Source organism: Epinephelus moara, chromosome 11, assembly GCF_006386435.1.
Source record: "Epinephelus moara isolate mb chromosome 11, YSFRI_EMoa_1.0, whole genome shotgun sequence".
Taxonomy (NCBI): domain Eukaryota; kingdom Metazoa; phylum Chordata; class Actinopteri; order Perciformes; family Serranidae; genus Epinephelus; species Epinephelus moara.
In genome coordinates, this window is record NC_065516.1 from 26,340,703 (window position 1) to 26,357,267 (window position 16,565).

Below are 16,565 nucleotides of genomic sequence, written 5' to 3' on the forward strand. Positions count from 1 at the left end.
AAAAAATAAGACCTCAAATGTTAAAATACATATGGAAGTGAAAAGTGAAAATAAATTATTCATTCAAAAGAATTACCAAAGTGAATCAAAATTATATTTAACCTGAAAAAACGTTTCATATACTTATTTTTATTTTGAATACATTGTTGTATTTTTCACAATTCAAGATCAACACATGAATTTTCAGTTTCAAATTTTATTTTTTCAAGTACAAAACATTTGACCCTAATGTACCTCCGTAGAGGTCCCCCCTCCCCTCTCTCACTCTCTCTTTCCCTCCCAGGCATGCAGGAGTCGGGCAGCTGCTAACCATCTACAGTCTACCCTGCTTCAAATACTGGGCTCCAACTTTAGCACGCAGCCAGATCCTAGACTCAGCTACACAGTCAATCTTGTTCAAGCCTCTTAGTTAATTCTTGAAATAAACTCCACCTCAGTAATCTACAACAGTAAAATCCTTTAACAATAATAACATTGTGAGTTTCAACAGAACTGCAACAGACCCAGTACCTGCTGAGCCGCCATGGTACAAAAGCAAACAGACTCACTGTTTCAAGACAGACAACAAATTACTAAACTACTGTAGAAATACGTGATCCTTTCTATGAATGAGGAAGTCAACTCATGAGGCAGTTTGAGCTCATCAAAAATCATGTTTTACTGCACTGTATGTCTTATCTTCTTTTGTGGTATGTTACATTAATCAAAATAGTAACATATTTAAAAAGACATTAGAATATGAAATTCATGTGTTGCACAATGCACACATGTAAAGACTTAACAACCAAAGACTAGACTGGTCTGTATCACTGCTGCTCTACAATCCAGCACTGAAGAGAAAACTTCAGCCAATAAAATTTGTGCCATTGAACTTTGTTCACCTCAAATACCATTAATGTTTTTGATTCAGTCATCTACACATACAAACACAAATGATAGACTAAATCAGTGGTTCTCAACTGGTGGGTCCCGGTCCAAAACTGGGACACAGGTCCATTCTGAATGGACTACAATTGACTCTTGAACGTGTCAAATTTGTAAAAAACATGATTTATTTTGATGTATAGTGAATTTCCGGCACTGAGCTTTAATTTTGAAGTGCTGTTTCTTGCTAGAGAGTCAGTGACAAACAGACAGCTACTTGACAGAGACAGCAAACTAGCTTGATGGCATGGCCAGATGCAAGTATGACAATAAATATATATTAAAATGTGTGGACCTTGAACTAATGACTGGGGAAAAATCTGGACCCCATGGCTGGACCAGCTGGGAACCACTGGAGTAAATCACTGGTTTCCATCCAGGGAGTCCTGACCCCCACTCTGCGTGGACTTAATAATACCGCAGAGAACTGTTACAAAGTATCCAAATAATAGACCTTATCTCACAAAGACAATTAAGGAATGTATCCATAGGAAGAAGACAGCCTTTAAATCAGGTGACACATGGGGCGTAGGTGGCTTAGTGGCAGAGCAGGTGCCCCATGTACAAGGCTGTTGCCGCAGCGGCCCGGGTTTGAGTCCAGCCTGTGGCCCTTTGCTGCATGTCATCCCCCCTCTCTCTCTCCTCCTTTCACACTTAACTGTCCTGTCCATTAAAGGCAAAAAATGCCCAAAAAAATATCTTAAAATATATATATATATATATATATATATATATATATATATTAATCTTAAAAATCAGGTGACACATTAGCATTAAAGGCTGCAGTGAAGGAACTGAATCAACAACTGAGTGAATCCAGAAGGCAGCACAAAGAGTGTGCGGAGCAGGACCTACAAAACTCAAACACAAAGAGACTATGGGACTCAATTAGAAAAATGACTACTATGAAATCTGAAAGGAAGCCGATAGTGGCCCAGGACGAAGGGGCAAAAGCTAATGAACTTAATGCTTTTTTTGCACGTTTCGAAACTGACACCTTTAATGAATGCTGTGATATTATTAATTCCCTGTCCTGTAATGATGATGATAGGATGGTGCTAGATCTGGGTTCTGTCATCAGAGTATTTAAAACCATACGTATAAATAGAGGGACTGGACCAGATGGCATGTCTGCTTTTTTACTAAAAACATGTGCAGAGGAACTATCACCAGCCTGGTATTGTCTATTCCAACTATCCTTAGACTTACATACAGTGCCAAAGAGCTGGAAACAATCAGTGATAGTCCCAGTTCCTAAAAAGACATGCCCGCAAGAAAATAACGATTACAGGCCAGTAGCCTTAACTTCAAACGTGGTCAAGTCAATGGAGAGACTTGTGATAGAGGAACTTAGGAGAGAAACAAAGCAACACTTAGATCAATATCAATTTGCTTACTCAGAGAACCGTGATACGAGTGATGCTATTTCCACAGTAACACATCTTATTTTGAAGCATCTAGAAAGTCCTATAGCATACGTCAGGCTGCTTTTCACTGATTTTAGTTCAGCCTTTAATTCGATTCATCCTGATATTCTGCTTCGTAAGCTATCTCAGTTAAATGTAAATTCCTGTATTATCAAGTGTTACTTCTCCTTCTTAGTAAAAAGGTCACAAAGGGTAAAATTCAATTCAGTGTTCTCCAAGGAAATAGTATGTAGCACGGGTGTGCCTCAGGGAACAGTCAGCTCTTCCCTTTTGTTCACGATTTATACTAACAACTTTGTCAGCTCACAACCCAATCAATTTGTTATTAAGTTTTCAGATGACACTGTCATCCTTAGCTTGCTCACAAATAACTCTGATGCTAGCATCCACACACAGGGGGGTGGCTAGGTTTGTTGAGTGGTGTGACGAACACCACCTGCAAATTAATGTTGGGAAAACTGAAGAGATTGTAGTGGATCCCAAGTCCATAGGAGACCACACTGCAATCTCCATACATAACCAAACAATTCAGCAAGTCGTCTCCTATAAATATCTAGGAGTACAGATCGATAGGGATATGAGCTGGCACTCACATGTGCAAAATGTCTGTGCAAAGATACATCAGCGCCTGCACTTCCTGCGGAGATTAAGACTGTTTGGGGTCAACAGAAACATAATGATGATTTTTTACAATGCTAGTATTCTGTCTGTGTTAAGATATGGTGTGTCCAGCTGGTTTGGAAACCTGACTGTGAAACTTAAATTCCAAATTGCTAGGTTGATTAATATAGCAGGGAAGATAATGGGTGTGTCCACACCCCTGATCACCCCTCAAGCCATTTTTGAACAATCAGTGACAAGACATGCTCGTAAAATCGTATCTGATCATGACCATGTACTGAATCCTGAATATGAGTTATTGCATTTGGGTAGAAGGTATAGGGTACCATGCTGCAGGTATAACAGGTACAAGAACTCGTTTATTCCAGTGTCAATCAAGTTGATTAATGAGGAGTGTGTCTGACGTATATATTATGTATTTAATTTGATGCACTGAGGCTAACTGGGTGACTATGTGTTGTAATGTATTTATTTTTATTTTGGTAATTATATGTTGATTGTATGTTTGTGTATGCTAACCCCTAGCTCCAAGACAAATTTCTCTAAGGAGACCAATAAATGAACTGAACTGAACTGAACTGAACTGAACACTAGGGGTTGCTGAAGCTTTGTGGTCTTGAGGCCTTGATTTCAAGAAGAGTAAAAAAAAAACTTTAAAAAAATATATACAGTAGATCAGTATATCAGCATTTCATTTATTTCATTTCTTAAATTTAGAAAATTTTTCAAGATATACACTTAAAATATTCACGGTATACAGGCACAGTGAAGACTTGAACACAAGCTATATTCACAGAGCCTTTACTCTCTGCTAAACAGCCTTATCCTGAAAAAAAAAACCCCTCCACATAATACGGACATAGCATCCTATTATAAATTTCTAAATTTATCAGGAAAACCCATCTCTGATGCAATATACACAGGAGATAATTTGTTCAAAATTCATCCAAATAACACCTTTTAAACAAACTTCCTTCAGCTATGACGTTCACTATTTGGGCAGTTTATCAGATGTATTGTACTGTTGTTACACATTCATTATAATAAAAGGCTGGGAACATAGACTGTTAAAATAATGGATGTAGCTACCATGAATTGGTCTGTGGACTGACGTTTGGACTGCTGCATGGTGGTGAAGACTGAGTGACATATGGAGTCAAAGCAAATCAGGACAAATTCATTTGGATTGTTTCCTTGTCCTGTTCTTTCTTTGCTCCAGTTTTTTTCTCTCTCTGTGTAAAACGTTATAGTATGATGAATAACTATCGTCAAATGCAGAAATAATGTGTGCATCCTCATTTCTGCAATAATTATAATACAGCTGACTATTCGCTGAAAATCTACCACACAAGAGGCTGCATAACAAAAAAATAAATAAATCAAATAATCAGAAAACATCTCAAAACAAAATGATACAAGAAATTGTGCAATCTTGTACAACACCGCAGAACTGCTTGTGGCGCCATGATCACTTGACAGTTTTATTTGCATGTTGTTATTTTTGACTGCAGTTCCTCTTTTTTACATGAAACATCCTGCTCATATAACTGACATTGAATTCTACACAGATGACAACAGCACTTATTTTCTCTTTACTTGTGCATAGAAATACATTTTTACACACAGAAAAACACCAGCAGACAAAGGGTAAGAATTAGTCAGTTTTAGCTTTTAAAAGAAATACATGAAAATGTGCCAGACATGAGCCCAATCTTACAAAGATTATTGTTGAAGTAGTATCTGTCTGTATGTTTCACTGCTTGTTGGAACATACAGGAAAATAAATAAATAAATCTATGGGAATCAGTGGAAGAAGATTCCCAAATGGTCTTCCACACTACTTCTAACATTACCCTCCACAGGTGTATGGAGTTACATTAGGGTCAAAAGTTTTGTACTTGAAAAAATAAAATTTGAAACTGAAAATTCATGCGTTGATCTTGAATTTTGAAAAATATAACAATGTATTCAAAATAAAAATAAGTGTATGAAACGTTTTTTCAGGTTAAATATAATTTTAATTCACTTTGGTAATTCTTTTGAATAAATTATTTATTTTCACTTTTCACTTCCATATCTATTTTGAATGAATCAATGAAAATGATATTTTCCTGTCCAAACTCTGGTGTCTTTTTTTTTTACATTATCCAACATGAAAATATACTTTATTTATAAAACTTACAGTTTATTTAATATGAATACAATTCAGGTGTAATCTGTGTCTTTACACAAACAAAACAGCACTTATTTTTTCTTCACTTGTGCGTAGAGATCCTCTGGGCTCTCAGCAGTCTGTCCTAAGCTGTTTGTTGTGTTTGACACTTTGACCTGTGCATACAGCACGTCCTGCTGCTGTCCACTGTCCTGCTTTGAGGCCGAGGACGCTTCAGGTCTCCGCTTGGAGAAGTCGATCTCTCCATAATGGATGTCTTCTTCTTCTGCTTTTCTTGCTTGCTCTTCAACAACCAGCTGTTCATCTGTTTGACTCTGTAAAAAAAATTAATTAAATCAGGAAGTGATCTGAGGTGAACTTTCAGCTGGATTCTTATTGAATAATGACAGACTCATCTCAGATTAATTGACTGGACTTTTGGACAAAGTCAGGATGTAAACTAGAGTACAGACACTGTGTCAGGTTGACTAAACAGCCAATGTGAGCAGATGTAAAACGTTCAGAACACACAGTGCAGTGCTGTACAGGAAGTTCAGTATGTTCTCACCTGAGTCTGTTGTGCAGTTGAATGTGTCGACTTTAAACGCCTGGAAGACATCAGATCAGTTATACTGTGTTTCAGGTTCAATATACAGTGTGCCAGTTAAGTGTTAAGACTGGTGGGAAACAGATATTATCGCATGTGAGTGAACTCAGTCAAGACTGCTGCTTTAATTTGTGATACTCACCAAACACAGACCACCAGACAGATGAGAACAAGGATCCCAAAGATTCCTCCAAGAATTGCTGCCCATTGTACAGAGCTATCTCCTCCTAATAAAAAAAAACAACAATTCCAGTGAGAAGATGAGTGATAAATGTGTAACTACTGTATACTGATGTAGCCATTGCAGAAGTTCAGCTTTTCATTCTTACCCTCAATATAAAGATGGATCTCTGGTGATGTTCCATTACCAAGATCATTTGTGGCCACACAGTAATAAAATCCTCCATCTGTCACATTAAAGCTGTAAAAGTCTCCGTCAAACACTTTGATGGGTCCATCATTGCTGGTCTTGAACCAGGTGAAGCTGCTGACGGGAGGCTTGGCTCTGCTGGAGCAGGTCAGGTTCACCCAGCTACCTGCTGACACCGGACCGGATGGACTGATGGACACTGAGGTGTTCTTGGGAGCATCTGAGGAAAATGTAACAAACAAAATAAGAGGTGATAGATACATCAGAGCCTGAATAAGATCATTGAAAAGACAGAGTCATGGGAAATCAGGAAGTCAGAAACTAATACAATGTGTTGTCTTACATGAAACATTGAGAGTCTTTCTCTCCTCTGCTGTCTTATGGTTTCCTCCATCCACAGGATATGTGGCAGAACAGGTGATGGTGACTCCATCATGTTTGTCTGACAGAGTGATGGTCTCCTGGATTTTAGTTGTGATGGTTCGATCTGTGTTCTCCTCTGTTGTGTTGTGAGGGTCTTGTGTGAGATTCCAGGTGAGTTTAGGAGGGGAGTATGGACAGGGAGTGGAAGCTGAGCAGGTTATAGTGACAGACACATTCTCCTTCAGATCACCTGAGATCTCAATGCTGGGCTTCTGAGGAGAATCTGTGTTTTCAAATCAAACACAGATTTTACACTGAAAAACACAGTCACAATTCTAAGAGTCTACAGACATGCTTGTAGCTCTGTAAGGCTAAACTTTGAGCAAAATGCTAACGGTACGATGCTAACATGCCACAATGATACTTGTAACATGCTGATATACCAGGCATAATATGTACCACATTTACCATCTTTGCTATATACCTGTACTCTCCTACATTAGCTAAATTTTGTACTTTTAACTCCACTACATTAACACAGCTATACTTAGTACGCTACTCAAGAGATTAAGATTTTACATCATATAATGAGACACTTTTTTGCCAAATAAAAAAGCAATCTGTTTGGGGCTCCTTATCATGTTTTTGAAGCTTATGAATTATTAGCAGTTTCAGTAAAGAGACATTTCCCCTCTCAACTTCTAACATGGTTTCATTTCAATAACTGTTTAAAGAAAAACTCTCCAGTATTTCACAATAAAGTAAAAGTGAGAGAAAAGTGAAATATGAACAGTTTTTAAAGCAGAGCTTTGTCTTGTCTTCTTTCCTATTCGATTAGTTACCTCACAACCCCTTACATTTATCTTGTGACTCCTTGGAGTGTAAAAAGTAGACATGTAGATTTTGTTCTTACTGATGGAAAATAGTCTGAACAAGTCAACACATGGGACTTCCTCTTTTTAAGTACTGAATGCAAAATTCAGGATGTACAGACAGCTTTCTGATGGTAATATTATTAGTGGTGTGGGGGAAAAATCCCACATTGATAGCCAGGAAGTGTGTGTATTTACATTTTTGTCAGACATTCAAACTAACAACTCTGATCACTGGCTGGTTTCTGCAACATTTATCCACCACAGATATTATTAATAACCATGCTGTAGGTGTTGAGTTTCACATTGCAGGTTTAGTTAAGGGGTTTTCACTTTTTTCCTAAACAATAACATTATAAACTGAAAAACAGCTCTCTTACCTTTAACTGTTATTTGAAGAGGATCACAAGAAGCTGTTGCCCTGAATGACGTGCTCTCAATTCTGAAGAAGTATGTGTCTGTGTAATTTGTGATTAAACTGGAAAATAAAGTGGTGCAGTTTCTCAAACTCAAGTTTCCAGTAATATGTATTGGGTTGATATTATTTGCCTTGCTGCCATTAAAAATCACATTGTTTGGATTGTTGGCAAAATCAAGGTTATTTTTAATCCACACTCCGAAGGTTGTTTTGGTGATGTCGAATTCCGTCCCCGATTCAGCGCTGTAGTTACATGGGATTTGCAGACAAGATCCATTCAATGCTTCCATGTTCTTTGGTGCAGTAATGAATAGGGCTGAATCAGCAGGACAGTCAGCCAAAGCACCTGTAAAACCAGACTCATGATTAACAGCTGTGGCGAACATAATATGTAAAAAAAAAAAAATCAACATGAAGAGAGAAACAAAATATACTACAGCACGAATGTTTTTGCATTATGGTCTTTTTTTTCACTGTACAGTTTTTGTAATGATTTACATCAATAATCCCATCAAGCCTGACCCCAGTGATGACCAAACCCTCCTATACCAACCAAAAGATCCCCAGACAACTAATTCAATATTACCACAGCGACAAAGGAACTCAGGTGGAAAATACAAATCTTAAAATTCATATTAATTTGGGGGGAAAATGTGTGCTTTGTTTTTAAGTTCAAACAGTAAATAATTCAAGTAGCCTGTCTAAATAAAAGTGACTGAACAAACAGCTCACCTGAAACAAAGAAGACACTCAGTAACATGTTGGCTGTCACCATTTTCACACTCTGGACTGTAATGACACTCATCACCTGGATTTGAAAACACAATAATGTAGTAACTTTTAATGAAGCATTGAATACACTCTCTATGTTAACTAGTCACAAGTCTGCAAGCTGCAAATGAGCACGACTCTCTGGCTTAGATAGGAATAAAACCAGTAAATACGGTTGTCTCACCAAAGAAGTCCACATCAATAAGAGGAGGACAAGTAGATCCTTCGGTTGGCACTTTCAAAGTGAAAATATTTAAATTCATGAAATTCAACAGTTCAAGAAACCAACTTCCCCTTTTAGCTGTTGTAATTCTAAAGCAAGTTGACTTCCTGTGATTTAAGAACACAGAGCAAGTACAAGTTTCCAACTCAGAGAAGTACAACAGTTCTTACCTTTACTGCTCATATCATGTACATGCTGTATAATCTGTATATACTATATTAATAACAATAACAATAACTATGATAACAGTAATGATAACAAATGAAAACATAAATGTCATGTTCGCATGTAACTACCACAGTGTTGTTACTGACTTGTGCTTGTGCACTGTGGATCCCACTGATCTCTATCGCTGTTGTTCTACATTACTGGACTGATGAGAGAACTGCAGCTGCTTTCATTTGTGTTATTATTACTCATTATTATTACTCATCATGTGCTGTTGTAAAATATGTTTTTATAAAGACAACACTGTGCTGGAAGTCACATTAATTAACCTGCACATAACGCAAATGATGAAATATGTGTGTTCCTCATCATCTCAAATATCTATTAACAACCTTTTAAAAAACATTTTTACACAGAAAGAAACACCAGCAGACAAAGGGTAAGAATTAGTCAATTTTACCTTTGTGCCAGACATGAGCCCAATCTTACACAGATTATTGTTGAAGTGATATATGTTTGTATGATTTCCTGCTTGTAGGAACATGCAGGAAAGTAAATAAAGAAATTAATGGAAATCAGTGGAAAAAGATTCCCATATGGTCTTCTATACTACTACTAATATTACCCTCCACAGCTCTTCAACTGTGTGTGCAGAAATGCCTCCCGTGTCATTAAGACTTGTTCCTGATTTACAGCTTTGGGACTATGAATCGGACATGTAGATAACAAATCACATAACATGGCTGTGTGAGGTCAGCACATATGTATAAACATGGTGATAACTGACACTAAAAACACTGCAGGATGTGGAGGTTCTGAGTTTCAATTTATTGAACTGTAAGCAATGAAAATTACATTTTCCTGTCCAAACTCTGGTGTCTTTTTTTTTTTTTTACATTATCCAACATAAAAAAAATACATTGTATGTATAAAACCAACAGTTTATTTAATATGAATTCACAAACAAAACAGCGCTTATTTTTTCTTCACTTGTGCGTAGAGATCCTCTGGGCCATCAGCGGTCGGTGTTAAGGTATTTGCTGGCTCAGACACATTGACCTGTGCATACAGTGTATCCTGTTGCCCTTCACTGTCATGCACAGAGGCCGCAGACGGTTTGGATCTCTGCTGGGAGAAGTCGATCTCTCCATAATGGATGTCTTCTTCTTCTTTGTCCTCTGGTTGTCTTGCTGGCTTTTCAACAGCCATTTCTACACCTGTTTGACTCTGCAAAACATTGAAATTGATTTGGAGTCGTGATCCAGTTGTGACAGAGCAATAAAACATTTCATATTTGCATAAATATTTTGTCATTAAAGAGCTCAGAATGTAGTTTTCTACTCTTGTGTAATTTTTACAGTTTTACAATCTTGGGTTGCTAACAGGATATTTGGTTACACTTGTGTTTCTTCCTCTTTGTCACAAAGATCCTCTAACAGATTGTACATTTAGTGTTCAGTCCGGATGCTTCCATATACCTACAGCAGACAGTCACTGTGGACACGTGCAAAACATTTAGAGGGCAGTACTATTAAAAAAAAGTTTAGTATATTCCCACCTGACTCTGTTGTTGAGTTGAATGTGTTGACTTCAACCGCCTCCAACACACAAGAGTGCTGTAAAATAAATCATCAGTTTAAATCTGGATTAGTTTCTACACTGAATGTAGAAAATCTGCTCTTTGAGACATTGGTGTATAGGTGTGACAACTGACAGATCACTTAATCATCTGTATCTTCATCTTGAATGTTGCTAAACTAAAACTTTTAGCTTGCTTAATTTGTGATACTCACCAAACACAGACCACCAGGCAGATGAGAACAAGGATCCCAAAGATTCCTCCAAGAATTGCTGCCCATTGTACAGAGCTATCTCCTCCTAATAAAAAAAAACAACAATTCCAGTGAGAAGATGAGTGATAAATGTGTAACTACTGTATACTGATGTAGCCATTGCAGAAGTTCAGCTTTTCATTCTTACCCTCAATATAAAGATGGATCTCTGGTGATGTTCCATTACCAAGATCATTTGTGGCCACACAGTAATAAAATCCTCCATCTGTCACATTAAAGCTGTAAAAGTCTCCGTCAAACACTTTGATGGGTCCATCTTTGCTGGTCTTGAACCAGGTGAAGCTGCTGACGGGAGGATTGGCTCTGCTGGAACAGGTCAGGTTCACCCAGCTACCTGCTGACACCAAACCTGATGGACTGATGGACACTGAGGTGTCCTTGGGAGCATCTGAAGAAAATGTGAAATAAACGTTATTCAACAGAGTCAGTCGACATCCCATGAATCATCATGTGCTGACAGAATCCAATAACAAACACTTGTTGTCTTACATGAAACATTGAGAGTCTTTCTCTCCTCTGCTGTCTTATAGTTTCCTCCATCCACAGGATATGTGGCAGAACAGGTGATGGTGACTCCATCATGTTTGTCTGACAGAGTGATGGTCTCCTGGATTTTAGTTGTGAAGGTTCGATCTGTGTTCTCCTCTATTGTGTTGTGAGGGTCTTGTGTGAGATTCCAGGTGAGTTTAGGAGGGGAGTGTGGACAGGGAGTGGAAGCTGAGCAGGTTATAGTGACAGACTCCTTCTCCTTCAGATCACCTGAGATCTCAATTCTGGGGCTCGGAGGAGAATCTGTGGTTTGAAAAAAAGAATCAGAATCTGTCTTTCTTTTTCTCTTTTTTATCTAATACATGATAGACTGATAACAGTAATTCTCTTACCTTTAACTGTTATTTGAAGAGGGTCACAAGCAGCTGTTGCCTTGTAGTCACTGTTCTCAAATCTGAAGTAGTATGTGTCTGTGTAACTTGTGATTAGATTAGAAAATAAAGTGGTGCAGTTTCCCTCACTCAGGTTTTCAGTGATATTCATTGGATAGATATTAACTGTCTTACTACTGTCGAAAATTACATTGTTTTTCTGTCTGTGATTATGGTGTTTTTTAATCCAAATTCCAACAATTTCTGTACTGACAATATTTTGATCTGGTACAGGACTAAAGTTACATGGGATCTGCAGACAAGATCCACTCAGTGCTTCCATCTCCTGTGGTGCAGTAATGAAGAGGTGTGATACGTAAGGACAATCAGACAAAGCACCTGTGAAATCAAACTCATGATTAATATAAGACAGTACAAATCACTATGAGTAAACAGGCAAAATATAAATGTAAGGAGCAGGATGTAGTTTTGCCTGCATAATTTTTGTAGAAATCAAGATGTGAAATTAGCTCTATCTGCACTAAACAAACAGCTCACCTGAAAGAAAGAGGATATGAAGCAACATGTTGAATGTTGCAATGCTCACAGACAGAGCTGCCATCACCTACAAACACAATCATGCAGTTATGTTTTAAATACATGCTATTACTGTACAAAGAATGTGAGTCCTCATAACAAAATCTCTACTTAGAGTGCAACCATTTACACCAGAAACTTGCACTTTCCAACCAGGATTTAGAGAGTTATAAACAGAGTTAAGTTAACAACAGTTAACAGACGTGCTTTCTAAATAAAATCACAGCAATAAATTGTTGCTAAATCAAACTCTCACTCCCCATGACGTTAAACAAATGATCAAAGTTCATGGAGAGCAACAAAGCAATATGATTGTCCAAAAGCAAAATCCTTCAAAAAATAAAGAAATAAAAGTCTTACCAAACAAGCCCATATGAGAAAGAGAGTAGCAATAAGGTCCTTCGGTGGCTGATTTTAAAGTGAATGTCAGTTTGTGAAATTGAGCTGGAGTGCAAATAACCAACTTCCTCGTCTGGAGGTTGTAATATAAAACTTCCTGTGCTTCATGATGACTGCAGAGTGAGTCCAGCTGGTTTTGCAGTAAATTTGTTAAATATCATTGAAGCTGAGTGACTTGCAGTTAATATCAGACCAACACAGGAAGTTTTCACGTTTAGCATCATATCCTATATACTATGCCTTTGTATTGTAAATCACAAAAAAGAATTGATTTGAGTACATGAAAATTATCGTCATACATAATAATCAAAACAGGAACACACGACAAAAAAAAAAAAGAAAAAGAAGAAGAAGCATTTTTTATTAGGAAAAGATTAGATTAAAAGTCAAGGTCAGCAGAGTTCATCATTGGGCTCTCTCTCCCCTCCATTCATGACATTTACACAAAACACTGCACAAACAGGACCTCCGAGATCACTAATGACCCCTCCGATGGACTTTTCACCTTGCTGCCATCTGGAAAACAGTGAAGAGTATGATAATAAATACATACATATAATCTAAATTAAAGGTCTGAGAGTTTTTTGACACAAAAGACTTATTTCTCTCAAAGTCTGGTCAGAAATTTGTAAAATTCATCTTTGTGAGCACTTCTCCTTATATAATAAGATAAGATAAGATACGATATGATACGATACAGATAAGCTACAGCAGCAAAGGGAAAGTGCAAACACGAAGCATCACTAGACAAGAATAAAATCCAAAGCAATATAGAAGTACGTAAAATAATTTAACTGTACAAAAACAAGAGCAGTGATATAAGCAAACTCTATAAAAACACAAAGCAATATAAAAAGGAAGCATAAAAAAGAATCAGAATATAATATAAATATAAAGCTATTAGTTTAACAATATTGATATTGCACCTGAGTGATTGATCATAAGAAGTAAAGTTTGCACCTGTGGAAGTCCATCACCAGTTCTTTGTTTTTGCCTGCATTACAGTACCACTGGCACCATCCCACAAAGCCCTGGATCAGTTCTTTGTATTCCCTGTCATCCTCGTCAGATCGTCAGAGAACTTTTGGAAGTTGGCTGAGTTGTTTGTGAAGTCTGCAGTGTAGAGAGTGAAAAGGAAGGGAGCCAGAACTCTTCCCTGCTGAGCCCCTGTGCCACAGAGAGCTGTGTCCGACTCACAGTCTCGTATCCATACTGTCGTCAGTTGGTGAGGTAGTCCAGATAGTAGTGAGATACCACAGATAATACACAGAATCAGTCGCTATCTGGTATGAGCACCATTTGCTTCATGCAGTGTGACACATCTTCTCATTGCGTTGATTGGTTGATGAATGTGGCCTGTGGAGTATTGGTCCACTCCTCTTCAGTGGCTGTGTGAACTTGCTGGATATTGGCAGGAAATGGAACACGCTGTTTTACTCTCCCATCCATAGCATCCCAAACATGTTCAGTGGGTTACATGTCTGGTGAGAATGCAGGCCATGCAAGAACTGGGATGTTTCCAGCCTTCAGGAATTGTGTATTGTGTACATATTCCTGCAACATGGGTGTATCATGATGCTTTTTCATGAGGTCATGGGGGCGTATTAATGACATGACAGTGGGTCTCACAATCTCGTCACTGTATCTGTGCATTTAAACTTCCATCAATAAAATGAACCTGTGTTTGTTGTCTGTAGCTTATGCCAGCCCATACCATAACCCCACCGCCACCATGGGGCACTCTGTTGGCACACAACATTGACAATCGACTGCACGAGGCCTATCTGCCATCTGCACGCTACAGTGTTAGCCACAATTCATCTGTGAAGAGAACACCTCCAAATTGCCAGATGTCATCAACGATGAGCAGTTGCCCACTCAAGACGGTTATGATAAAAAAGGGTTGTCAGGTCTAGACTAATGGTGAGGACAATGAGCTTGCAAATGAGCTTCCCTGTTATGGTTTCTGACGGTTTCTGCAGAAATTCTTTAGTTGTGCAAACCAACTGTTGCATCAGCTGTCTGGGTAGCTGGTCTCAGATGATCTTGCAGGTGAAAAAGCTGGATGTGGAGGTCCTGAGCTGGTGTGGTTACTTGTGGTCTGCAGTTGTGAGGCCGTTTGGATGTATTGTGAAATTCAATTCAAACAACATTAGAGATGGCTTATGGTAGTGAAATAAACTTAGTTTCAGTTGACAGGAAACAGCTGTGGTGGACATTACTGCAGTCAACATGCCAATGGCACGTTTTGTAAAAACTAATGACATCTGTGGCAGTGACTACAGAAACCTTCCGCTCACTTTCAAAGCCCTCCACAACCTTGCCCCCACCTATCTCTCTGACCCTCTCCAGGAGTCCCCCCCTCTCACTCCCTGCGCTCTTCCTCTGCTGGTCTCGTGACTATTCCCACCTCACACCTCAGCACCATGGGTGCCAGGGCTTTCAGCTTCTCTGCCCCCAGGCTCTGGAACTCCCTACATGCACACATTCGACAGTCCAACAGCATTACATCCTTCAAATCCCATCTCAAAACCCACTTGATCAAACTGGCCTATGCACTTTAATATTGACTGTTTTCTGGTTAAATAAAAGTTAAATTAAATAAAAAAACTGCCCTGAAGATTGCACTGAGGCAAATAAAATCAAACAACCAGAATAATGCAAAAGAAACCCTGCATATAAAACTGCATAATTTAAAGTGACCTTCTGTGACCATCCCAAGGCACACCGTAGTGATGATGCTGTTTGATCAGTATCTTGATATGCCACATTAATGGATCATCTTAGAAAAGTCTTAAGTCCTAATGTCTTATCTCTATTTTATCTTAATGTTTCTGTTTAAAACAAATAAAACAAATATCAGTCCACATATAATCAGCAGCAAACACTAACCCTAACCCGTATTTAGGAATCATACCCAAAGTGCCTCGTTAGCTGATGCAACTCTTCTGTCTGATCAGGGTGACAATTTTTGGTGGTTCCTCAGAATACACAGGTCTGTGAACTATGAATGGACAATGGGGATTAGCAGGAGTTAATGCAAGGAAGTGTTGTGAAAGTGGGTTAAAAAAAAAAAAGATGAATGCATACAGTTCCACATAGGAGTGTGCTGCCACATTACATAATGGTACAGTTACAATTAAACCTGGAAATAGCACACTTCCAACTTCCCTTAATTCATTAAAATCTGCTCATCAAACTGGTTTGGCTGCCCACTGCTACAGTGACAAGGTGCATCATTTATTTTTGGATTTTATCTGGTTCTGACCACAGCCTCACACAACAAAAGATCCCTGTGTAGAAAGAGGAAGTACACTCCTTTACTCCTTCACTACTTGTAAAACTACTGACACTACTTCAAACACATTACAATCATAATAATGCAACTCATATTGCATACTTGCACCACAGTTTGATAGTTTAAAGGGTGCAAAATCCAGATTACACCAGATTGCAAAAAAAAAGTTGGAATGATAAATTATTTCAGTTACCAAACATATATAATGACAACAATTCACAGACACTGCTGTCATGATACCCAATCACGTAGTACAATTACTTTCAGTCTCTTCACCATATTAGCTATGAATTGTTTTAAAGCCATCATTTCCACTGAATTCCAACTCTTTTATTAATTATCAAATGACCTTTACAGAAAACGCCTGCAGAAATACACCCAGTGACTCAATTACTCGTCATATCTTTTGAGAAAGTAAGAATAGGGAGGCAACATGAACTCAACTAAATAAGAGAAGGCAAATGTTTACAGTTTCGACTGACACAGAACCGGCATGGTGCCGGTTCCCGAACCTAATTATTAGGCTACTTACAACGGCATGAAAGACAATCTGATATTCTGTTTGTTGTTGGTTATTTCCTTAAAAACTACGACTTTATTCTTGTAATATTATGACTTTAATCTCGTTAAATTACGACTTTA

At 38.1% G+C, this 16,565-nt stretch overlaps 3 protein-coding genes across 6 annotated transcripts in view; all 3 read right to left on the reverse strand.

The window, feature by feature from the left end:
* The window catches only part of LOC126397524 (vascular cell adhesion protein 1-like), a 60,203-nt gene that overhangs the window by 23,916 nt on the left and 19,722 nt on the right, over positions 1-16,565 (reverse strand). The window lies entirely within an intron of this gene.
* LOC126397518 (sialic acid-binding Ig-like lectin 12) lies at positions 4,968-8,770 on the reverse strand. 3 transcript variants are annotated; one of them, XM_050056364.1, is made up of 8 exons: positions 8,710-8,770; positions 8,487-8,562; positions 7,717-8,100; positions 6,445-6,618; positions 6,061-6,321; positions 5,874-5,958; positions 5,693-5,732; positions 4,968-5,459 (listed from the first exon to the last, which is right to left on the reverse strand). In XM_050056364.1, the coding sequence occupies exons 1-8, from the start codon at positions 8,722-8,724 to the stop codon at positions 5,217-5,219; spliced, it is 1,278 nt and encodes a 425-aa protein (XP_049912321.1). In that variant the 5' UTR covers positions 8,725-8,770; the 3' UTR covers positions 4,968-5,216. The 3 variants fall into 3 exon arrangements, with proteins under 3 accessions (XP_049912321.1, XP_049912320.1, XP_049912319.1); XM_050056363.1 differs by having other exon boundaries at positions 6,445-6,672; XM_050056362.1 differs by having other exon boundaries at positions 6,445-6,747; positions 8,710-8,769.
* On the reverse strand, positions 9,403-12,719 carry LOC126397519 (vascular cell adhesion protein 1-like). The gene is made up of 8 exons (XM_050056365.1): positions 12,587-12,719; positions 12,188-12,254; positions 11,651-12,028; positions 11,259-11,561; positions 10,897-11,157; positions 10,710-10,794; positions 10,475-10,532; positions 9,403-10,143 (listed from the first exon to the last, which is right to left on the reverse strand). Exons 2-8 carry the CDS (start codon positions 12,249-12,251, stop codon positions 9,892-9,894), a joined length of 1,401 nt encoding a protein of 466 aa, XP_049912322.1. The 5' UTR covers positions 12,252-12,254; positions 12,587-12,719; the 3' UTR covers positions 9,403-9,891.